General features: G+C 36.3%; 2 protein-coding genes across 2 annotated transcripts; both read left to right on the top strand.

The window, feature by feature from the left end:
- Positions 1–613: 613 nt before the first annotated feature.
- Positions 614–1549, top strand: LOC109020010 (protein DMP4-like). Its single transcript, XM_019002396.2, has one exon. The coding sequence runs from the start codon at positions 681–683 to the stop codon at positions 1311–1313; it is 633 nt and encodes a 210-aa protein (XP_018857941.1). The 5' UTR covers positions 614–680; the 3' UTR covers positions 1314–1549.
- Positions 1550–2825: 1276 nt separating this feature from the next.
- Positions 2826–7420, top strand: LOC109020011 (triose phosphate/phosphate translocator, chloroplastic). Its single transcript, XM_019002397.2, has 12 exons — positions 2826–3316; positions 3409–3483; positions 3632–3697; positions 3852–3930; positions 4945–5065; positions 5178–5273; positions 5460–5572; positions 5713–5790; positions 5910–6026; positions 6238–6337; positions 6440–6540; positions 7093–7420. The coding sequence occupies exons 1-12, from the start codon at positions 3027–3029 to the stop codon at positions 7108–7110; spliced, it is 1254 nt and encodes a 417-aa protein (XP_018857942.1). The 5' UTR covers positions 2826–3026; the 3' UTR covers positions 7111–7420.
- Positions 7421–10496: the final 3076 nt, after the last annotated feature.

The following is a 10496-nucleotide window of genomic DNA, read 5'->3' as shown; positions in this document are numbered from 1 at the left end:
TTAGGGTTCATTTGGAGTGGCAAGAACTCAAAGAGGACGCCAACAAGACGGAGACCTCCTTGTGAGTTCCATTTGTGAGCTTGAGAGCTCATTTGGGTGTATTGGGACTTTGGGTCGGAGACCTCCTTGTGAGTCTCCATTTGTGAGCTTGAGAGCTCATTTGGGTGTATTGGGGCTTTGGGTCTAAGGAGTGTTTTATTATATCTCTCTTGTATTCCATTTTTATTAATGAATTCCTTTAAAGATTGACTCCACTAGTGGACGTAAGCTATATTCTAAGCCGAACCACTTAAATTTTGATTTTTTGTGTAATTGTCGTTATTTATTTTGTTTGTTTCTGTTCTTATACTTCAAATTAGCCTTTAATGACAGTTTTTTTCCCAACACTATCCTTCTCATAATTTTTTAACTACATTTCAACGTTTCCCACAAAACAATGCTCTCCTTCCAGAATTCTGGAAGCTTGCTTTATCGTTTATCTCAGCTTGCTGTTTTGCTTTTATGTTTCTTGCAAGGCATGCCTAACCAACCTAACCATCCTTTGCCTCCACTCGGCTACCTTCCTTTCACTCCTTATAAAGTATATAGTACTGCCCCGCAAGACTAGATAATGTGTTAATACAAATTTACACGAGGAAATAAAAACAAAGGGAAAAGAGAATTGATCTAGGTTCTGTGGCATGGAGATTAAGGTCATGCAATCTGATTCCCAGAATACTCATGATGAATCAAAACATCCCCTCTTGAGAGATGGAGTTGAAACAGAGGAAAAAACACCGATACAGAAGGCCATTAGCCAGACATTTCAGAGCACAGCTCATTTGGCCAATCTCTTACCTACAGGATCAGTCATGGCTTTCCAACTTCTATCACCCATTTTCACAAACCAAGGTAAATGTGACCCAGTTGGCCGGTTCATGACTGCTGCACTCGTGACCCTCTGTGGAGTATCATGTTTCCTGCTAAGCTTTACCGATAGCTTTAGGGACAACAAGGGAAGTGTTTGTTATGGTTTTGCCACATTCCGGGGCCTCTTGGTCATTGATGGGTCTGCAAATCTTTCACCTGAGGTTGCTGCAAATTTTCGGCTGCGCTTCATAGATTTCATGCATGCCTTCATGTCGATACTGGTATTTGTAGCAGTTGCACTGTTTGATAAGAATGTGGTGAGTTGCTTCTTCCCGACACCATCCCATACGACCCAAGAGATTCTTACAAGATTGCCAGTCGGAATTGGTGTCGTTTGCAGTATGATGTTTGTTGTGTTTCCCACGAAGCGCCATGGAATTGGCTTCCCCCTCTCTCTAAATTAACAAAAGTAGGTTCACCGCACCCAGAACTTCTGCCTCCACCCTGCAAGCAGCAGTGACAGGAATAAAATAATAACCAATATTGATTCAAGATGCAAGCTGCCTTGGAAACTCAGCTTTTGTTTGCTTTCTGTATGTACCTCTCTGCCTTCATAAGTGTTGATATCTTTTCATTTAAATTTCTGGAACGAGTGTTGTCTTCTCTTTGATGTATATCAATGTTAAACGATTCCATGCGATTGAACCGTTACTTAGCGGAAATATCTTGCCTTGTCCATGCTTGTGAATATGCAGGCCGATGTGCTAATATTGATAGTGCAAGCTGGTGATTGTGACTCGGCATAAAAATCAAATATGTAGTTCAGCGCGGGGAAAATGGTGGGATGTATATGTCTGCGTGAGCTCCAACGTCAATCACTTTTGAATCATGGATAATATTAATATATAACACTTTATCAAAATATTGAGTAAACAGAAATAATTCGGGACCCAAAAAATGTCCTCAATGATTTTTTTTTATTTTTTTATTTAGTGATTAAGAAAGTATTTTTTAATGATGTTATGAATTTTTTATTTTCTTAAAAAATATTTATGATAATTAAAAAAATACAAAAAAAAAATAAAAATAAAATGAACTATTCAGTAAAATTATTTGAGCTACTTCTTCGGTAGCTGAAGCAGAAATCTTGAGTAAATCAACAACTGCACGTGAAGAATATACCAAATTTAATTTAGTCTTAATAATAAGATTGACTGAGTTTCAATAGTGTAAATCAAAATCCACATGATATGTGCATATTTTGCAAAGGTTAGGAAGGCTTTTATACACATTTGGCGGCTTCCAAAGCTTACCTTATATATATCCTTGTCCTTTTTCTATTTTTATTCTATGTTTCTTCTCCTAGTCCTTGTTTCACTTTATACTAAAAGTATTAATTTGGATTTAATTTTGTCTAATTTCTATTGAAATTGCACTCGTTGGATGGAAAACACGTTTGCATAATAAGAAATAGACAAGAAATACGTATCTCATATATGATTGGTTGACAAGCATTCATGTGTTGAATATTTTAAGATTTTTCTTTGTTTTCCTTACCATATAAATAGGTACCAAGTCATTTTTTTTTGTTTAATTTGAGGTGTCCCAATCAATAAAGAAAGAAAAGATAAAAAAGGTAAGATGTCCGTGATAACAGTTGCCAAACAATAATAATACTAGAAGTGTAACTCCTAACTCTCCACCTCTCATGATATAGGAAGAGGGAAATAGAAACGATAGGGCATTAGCAAAACAGCCAACCACGAATGGATAAGACACGCCCTCACTCCCAGGCCTTTCGCTTGCGATAAGACGGGCCCACGCTATATCACCTCCTCCGTATCCACATCCACTTTCTTTCTCCCTTCACCACTCCTCTGTTGGGACCGCATACAACCACTTACCCTCATCTCACCGTCCATCTATCTATTTCCTAACTCTTATCGGCAGATCAACTCATGGATCTAGCTTATTACTGTGTTCCGCGATGCATGGGATTGTTAATCGAATTCGAGAAGTGATGAACCGCTCGTGCTCGGTTTCGCTTCGCACCGCTCACCCGTGTACAAGTTATCGTGAATAAGAGCTCTGCGTAGCTTACAGCAACCACATTTCGTCTCTCTCTCTCTCTCTCTCTCCCTCCCTCCCCCTCTCTCTCTCTCTCTCTTTCTCAGGTCATGGAATCGAGAATACTGTCACACACCGCCACCTTCGGTTGCCTCTCCAACCTCCGGAAGCTACCGAGAGAGAGAGGCAGCAGCTGCAACACCACTAGCGTCAGCTTCGTCTCGGCGAGGCCGATCGGAGCCGTGGGAGAAGGAGGGAACCTGATATGGGGGAGGCAGCTCCGACCGGCTCTGCTGCTTGAGAGCTCGAGCCTCGGCGGAAAGCCGCGAGAGACTCTAAAGCCTGGCCTCGTGGGCGCCGCTGCCTCTTCATCGCCCGCCGAAGGGAGCGATTCTGCCGGGTGAGGTCCGTCTCCTACGTCCTGACTCGGTCGAACCGGCCGCGTCAGTCTCCCCGACTAATAGTCTTCAATCTGACACCCTTTTATTTCAGGGAAACGAAGGTTGCTCCGCTAGGGTTCATCGATAAGTACCCGGCTCTCGTCACGGGGTTCTTCTTCTTCATGTGGTAGGTTAACCGTTAACGTACGTGCTTCCACTAATTTGCGCCGGTTGCGCACCGAAGTGACCGAGGTTCCCACTTGGTCGTCGATACGGTCTCTCCCAGCCTATTGGTTAAACTGGTGTATGTAAATTACTAGATTGTCCCTGTGCAGGTACTTCCTGAACGTGATTTTCAACATAATCAACAAAAAAATCTACAATTACTTCCCGTATCCTTAGTAAGTACTTCCATCTAATGATATGTTAAATATTAATTAACTAATGCATAAAAATCACGTGTGCTTTTTCACAAGTCCGCATGACTGTAAATACGACCAACTTTAGGGGTACATTATCGTGAAAGCCGGTTTGTGGTGTTTGCAACTTTTGCAGTTTTGTGTCAGTCGTGCACTTGTTCGTCGGGGTGGTTTACTGTTTGGTGAGCTGGGCCGTGGGCCTTCCCAAGCGCGCTGTAAGTGAAGCCAGAATCCAGTTACTTCGTAACAGTTAATTTAGTTATTTATTTTTAATATTTTCGGATGTGTTTAGTCAGATTGTTGCTTGCTATTGAGGCCTATAATTGTCTTTTTTCTGTATATTAAAAAAATAGATAGCTTATATGCTTCTTTTTTTGCCATTTAAATTTAAGGAGAAAAATAAAACTCGTTTGGCTTCATTCATTCAAGTAAAATTGGAATGCGTTTGTTTTCATTGTTTAAAAGTAAAGAAACTTGCATGTACACAACCACTAAACTTTTATACGAATATCTATTAAAATGAGAATTATTTAAAATTTGTATATTGGGTGTGTACTTCATTTTAAAAAAAATGTAATCCATAATTAAAAAAATAATTTTTTATGTGGGTCTGAAATTTTTTAATTTTTTTTAAAAAAATATGTGTTGGTGTTACGTAACTTAAAACTGCAAATATCATTTCTCTATTTTTTTATATATGTGAATCATCAATCATAAGGCCAAGGACGAAGGAAGGAATTTAATCTAGAAGGGGTTCCCGAGGCATTTTCAACAAAATGCTAACTTGCATTTTCTCTTTTTGGGTTTGTACGGAGAAATATGAGATTCTAATACATTTGCAGTCCTTGGCCATATGATCGATGATTCATGGTCCTCTCAGTGTTTCTCTACCATTGCTGTCAAGTCTCTACGCATGTCCTGGAATTTAAATCAACACCAAAGTCAATGATGAATGTGGCATGAAGAATTAGTAGTTTAAATTACAGATTTAGTAATTTGAAGTTGTTTAAAAAAGGGTGGAATATTACCCGTCCTTGAGATCGGAGAGTATATAATTTCATGCTTCTCCCCCATGATGTATAATCTGGTTACTGTTTTGGAAGTCTCGGGACAGGGCTTATTCCAATGAGCAGAATCTCTATATCCCCCAAATTTTTTTTTTTGGTACTTGAAACCCCTTGTTTATGTATTGACTGTACTTGCCACGCAACTGGTGTTTCTCTCTGTAGCCTATGGACTCAAACCTCCTGAAGCTGTTGATCCCTGTTGCCGTGTGTCACGCACTTGGCCACGTGACCAGTAATGTCTCTTTTGCAGCTGTTGCTGTCTCCTTCACTCATACAATCAAAGGTGATAGAAAATTTGATGCTCTTCAGGGATTCTAGCTTTGTGTTGTTATTACATGACCAACACCGGTTGAGTCAAAAGTTTCTTCATCTAAAATTCTATTTATTTGTTTCAGCTCTTGAGCCCTTCTTTAATGCTGCTGCCTCTCAGTTCATTCTTGGGCAATCAATACCCATCACTTTATGGCTGTCCCTGGCTCCTGTTGTTCTTGGTAAGATCTTACTTCGGTTTACTTGCTTGTTTCAGTTATATATGCAGGTTGAAATGTTCTTAATCTCAGCAGACCAAACCACTTGACTGCAGGCGGGCTGATTTATGAAATTATGTATCTGTTAAGATTGCATGTCATGAAATTATATTATCTACAAAGTGTGTTTATCTTTAATTTGAAATGCAGGTGTGTCCATGGCATCGTTGACCGAGCTGTCATTCAACTGGACTGGCTTCATTAGTGCCATGATTTCCAATATCTCCTTTACTTACAGGAGTATCTATTCAAAGAAAGCCATGGTTATCTTCTATGCAACTCTCATGAACCCCTTTACTGGAGTTGAACATGCAAAGCCGTTAAATGAGTTTAGAAAGTTGTTAACTTCCATAAATCAGAAGCTTTTCTACTGATCTTTTTGTTTTTAAATGTTAATTTGCAGACTGACATGGATAGTACTAATATCTATGCTTATATTTCGATCATTGCCCTCTTCGTCTGTATTCCACCTGCCATCATTGTAAGTGAACTTCTCTTGCAACCCCTAGATTTGGATGTATGTACTGACATGTATAATGCATCTGATAAGTTTATGTTCTAAAGTCTCTAATTGTCTTTTGTCCTTGTTTTATTTTACAGTTGGAGGGACCTCAACTACTTAAGCATGGTTTTAATGATGCAATTGCAAAAGTAGGTCTAATCAAGTTCATCACAGACCTTTTTTGGGTGGGGATGTTTTACCACCTTTACAATCAGGTAAATTTGTTTTCTGCAAATTCTTTGGTAACCGATGCTTTCTTGCAATTATGTGAGTCCTCTCTTCTGTGGATTATCGTCAACAGTCTCAAAATTTGCATTCCGTACAAAGCCTACTGCTGGATTCCTTTCTACTGGGTCCCTGAATTTCAGAGATTGATCATTTTTGCATACTATCACGTTAAGAGCTAATAAAAACTTACACTTGCAGTTGGCCACCAACACCCTGGAGAGGGTGGCACCTCTTACACATGCAGTTGGCAACGTGTTGAAACGAGTATTTGTGATTGGATTCTCAATCCTGATCTTTGGTAAGTTTTTATCTTCTGCTATTTCCTTTCTTCCGCTCTTAGTCTTTACTTGCCCCTAGAAGTTTATTAATGGAATGATGTCTAACATATGATTCCTGGCAGGTAACAAGATTTCAACACAAACTGGTGTTGGAACAGCCATTGCAATTGCTGGTGTAGCAACCTACTCTTACATCAAGGCCAAGATGGAAGAAGAGAAACGAGTGAGTTTCTTAGCTTAGAATATTAAAGAAAAAAGAAAAGAAAAGAAAGGATAGCCTTATGGAGGAACCAAATTTTACACCAGTCCTAGGTTACTAGTATTGAAGCATTCAATCCAAAACCTTAAACTAGTAGAAAGACAGCTCTAACTACCTAGCAATGAGCAGCAATTATACTTCAGAAAATATTTTTACCAACTTAAGTGGAGTATACTGCTGATTTTTCGACATATTTGGTATGTTTGCGCCACCCATTAAACTGATCCATGCTGTGCTTGTCTTTTGATTGCCATTTAGGTGGCATCCTCTGATATTCCAGTAAATTAGGATTCTCCAGAAACCAGAAAAACCGACATATTTTTGTTCAGCATGCAATTTGTTGTGATTTTATTTGTCCCACGCATATATGAATCCAGAGAAAGTGGTAAAAGAGGCATTTCCTTGTGGTTTCCTGATGGGTCTCAGATAGCTTTGCTGCTCTACCTATTATGCTATGTTTTGATGTACCTTTGGTATTGAAGCTGAATTTTTTCGATCTGATTTTCCTTTTGACAGCAATCGAAAGCAGCATGAGAAGAAAAGAGGTCTGAACATGGGGAAGAAAAGAATCATGCGTTGTAAATTTTTAAATGTTTCCTTCATTAAAAGAAAAAAGGATATGACAATTTGAGTATCCGAACAAAAAAAAAGGTGGTGTATCCTATTATCTTAATATCTTTGATTCATTGTGATAGCTCTTAATTTCTTGATCGATCTTCATTGATTCAGAGTAAAGACAATTGCTAATTTGCAATCATCTGGTGTTGAGATGAGCTTAACATTATGAATCACCTTGTCTGTTACAATTCATAATGAGCCTTAAAGGACATGAATTTCTTGATTATCTTCTTCCTTTTCTAACGCATTCTAAATTGCAGATATTGGAATTAATGTAAATAATAAAGAAATTAATAAAAGTACTCCAAATGTCTTGGGGTAATTTATGGTATAAGTTTCTGCGATTTTAATACTCTGTTTTGAATAAATGCCATCACAGTAGGTTACTTCTTTCTTTTCTCAGGCATTTTAATTTATTAAATAGAACTTATTCGGTTTCAAATAAAAATAAATAAATAAATAGAACTTATTCGTGGGCAAGTCTAGGGCTGGGCTCCGACTCCAACGGAGTCGGAGTGCTCGTTTCCGACCAAGAGTCGGAGCCAAATTGGAGCTCCGACTCCGACTCCGAACTGGAGTCGGAGTCTGACTCCGATCGGAGCTCGACGTGCGCTCGACTTCCGCTCGAGCGAGAGAGGTTCGCTCGACTTCCGCTCGACCTGTCGCTCGAGCAGAACTCTTCCAAAGAGGTTCGCTCGACTTCCGCTCGACATGTCGCTCGAGCCAATGTTCAATACAACGTGTGCTCGACTTGCGCTCGACACCTCGCTCGAGCGAAAGTGTACAGTAAAAAAAATTTCAGAGTCGGAATCGGAGCTTCTTGGAGCTCCGACTTCGACTCCGACTCTGAATTGATATTCGGAGCTACTCTGAATTCCGACTCCGAATTTCGATGACTCCGACGAAGTCGGAGTCGGAGTCGGAGTCGGAATCGGAGCGAAAGTCGGACGGAGTCGGAATTTTTGAAATTTTGCACACCCCTAGGCAAGTCCATTTAAAACAAAACAAAACCAGCAAAAAAAAAATTGATAATGCCCGAAACTAAAATAAACAAATGGTATTTTAATATGTAGTGCCTGATTGAATATAGTGTTATTGTTTGAAAACATAAAAAAAAACTATGAACAACAGACTGATTAGATATAATCTGGTAATTGTGCAGTCACTTTTACGTATATTTCTAACATTTTATTGATGTAATTAATTATATTAATTTTTTAATATAAAATAATTATTTTAACCAATCACATCAATATAAAAAATACTTAAAAATAATTATACTCATTCATTACGAGTGAGTTTTTTTTTTGTCGTACTTTTACATCTGCAAAATATTTATTGCTGGATTGGAATCTACACAAACGATTCTACTTTTATGTATTTGGAAAGTTTTTCTTTTTTTCTTTTTTAAAAAACCTCTGTTTTAAGTGTTTTATGGAAGAGCTTGGGCAGGTTTGGGACAAAAATAAAATATAAAATTCTCATCTCATCTCATCTCATCATTACACCTTTTTCAAATCCCCATACAAAATATAATAAACAATTCAACTTTTTCAAATCCCAATACACATTTTTCAAATTCCAAAACAATAATAATATTAAAACTTAATATTTTAAACTTCAAAACAAAACATAAAATTCTCATCTCACCCCCCAAACCTACCCTTAGTATGATGCAATATTTTTAGTATAAAATGTTAAAATTACAATATTTTCAAAAGAGCGGTACTACTCTATCATTTAGAGTGTATCATTCATTGTTACTGTTAATTAAAAGTTTCATTTTTATTTTTTTATTCATATATTTTTAATATTTTTAAAATATATAAAAAAAATAATATATTAAAAGTAACTTCATTAATTATTAAGTAAATAAAAAAATTAAAAAAATAAAATAAAATACATGAAATATCAAAACAAAGAGATAAATAGAGTGGACAAAGTAACATTTTTCTTTTCAAAATGATAAGTATTAAAATTAATTTGGAAGATCTGGTTTAACTTGTATTTGATGTAAGACTAATGTAAATTTGGCTAGTAATTACTATTAATTAGTGCCACGGTCTTCTTTTTCAAGCATGTTTATTATTAAATAGTATATTTCTTTTCTTTTCTTAAAGTAAAATTATTTTCAATTACTACTAGATTTCCTCCATATTATAAATTATGTTTGAAAAATATGAATTTAGTAAAGGATGAGTAAGGACACCCGCCACCTCACCCTGCTCAATAATGTTTTGGTTTATCAACCCATTAAATTTCACCGTACAATTTGCGGTAGTTAGCGATAGAAATTAGGTTGGCTGTAATAAGATAAGAGCAGCACCACGAGTATAAATAAATTTTATAAAAGAAATTCATAGGTTGATATGTTTTTACATAATATGTTAAATTTATTTTATAATCAAATGTAACGCACAAAATAATTTATAAATTTCCTTTTGTGAAATTTTTTTTATAGCCAAAACATTAATCACAAGATAAGGAAAAAAGAACACTTTTAGAAAATGTTTCGATACTGAATTGAGATGAGATGAAAATTAAATAAAATATTATTAGAATATTATTATTATTTGAGATTTGAAAAAAATTAAATTATTTATTGTATTTTATTATAAAATTAAAAAAATATAATGATCGAATGAGATAAGATGAGTTGAGATATATATATTTTTTTCTAAAATGATGAGTTGAGATATTTTTGAATACAAACAAGGCGGACAACATGTTCATGTTTTTCTCCATCTAGGGTATTATTTTCTCTATGTATTTTTAGATTAAACTATTTTCATGTTTTTTTGACATGACATTGTAACAATTCAAGTGAGTTTTTTTAGAAAATATGGTATTGGATTGTTGTAAAATGTGGTCGACAAAAACCTAGTTGAGGTAGTTGTTGTACAATAAGAACACGTAATGCAGACGAATTGCTGCGTAGCTTGACCTCATAGAAAAGGGATTCAAGACTCAAGTCCTTATATAACAACTAACCACCGGTTTATGAGGTAACTTTTGTCGATCAAATAACTTTCCATTGACCTTGTAAGTTACTAATCGGTGGTGGTCTCTAAACGTCATTTTTAAAGAGAAATAATTTATACAAATTTTTAAATAGTCTTTATTAAAAAAAAAATAATTCCATCTTAAAAAAAAAAAAAATATTTTCGATAGAAGTCACTTTTACACAGCATTATAATTGATCTCTCCCAAGTTCAAAAGTATGATGCTTTGATGCCTCTGTTCTGGGTAAAGCCCACGCACACGGAACATGCGAGCAGGCCGAATTATGTACAAATGTAGGG

This window comes from Juglans regia, chromosome 3 (genome assembly GCF_001411555.2).
Source record: "Juglans regia cultivar Chandler chromosome 3, Walnut 2.0, whole genome shotgun sequence".
In the NCBI taxonomy this organism is placed as follows: Eukaryota; Viridiplantae; Streptophyta; class Magnoliopsida; order Fagales; family Juglandaceae; genus Juglans; species Juglans regia.
This window is presented reverse-complemented; position numbering and strand designations above follow the sequence as displayed.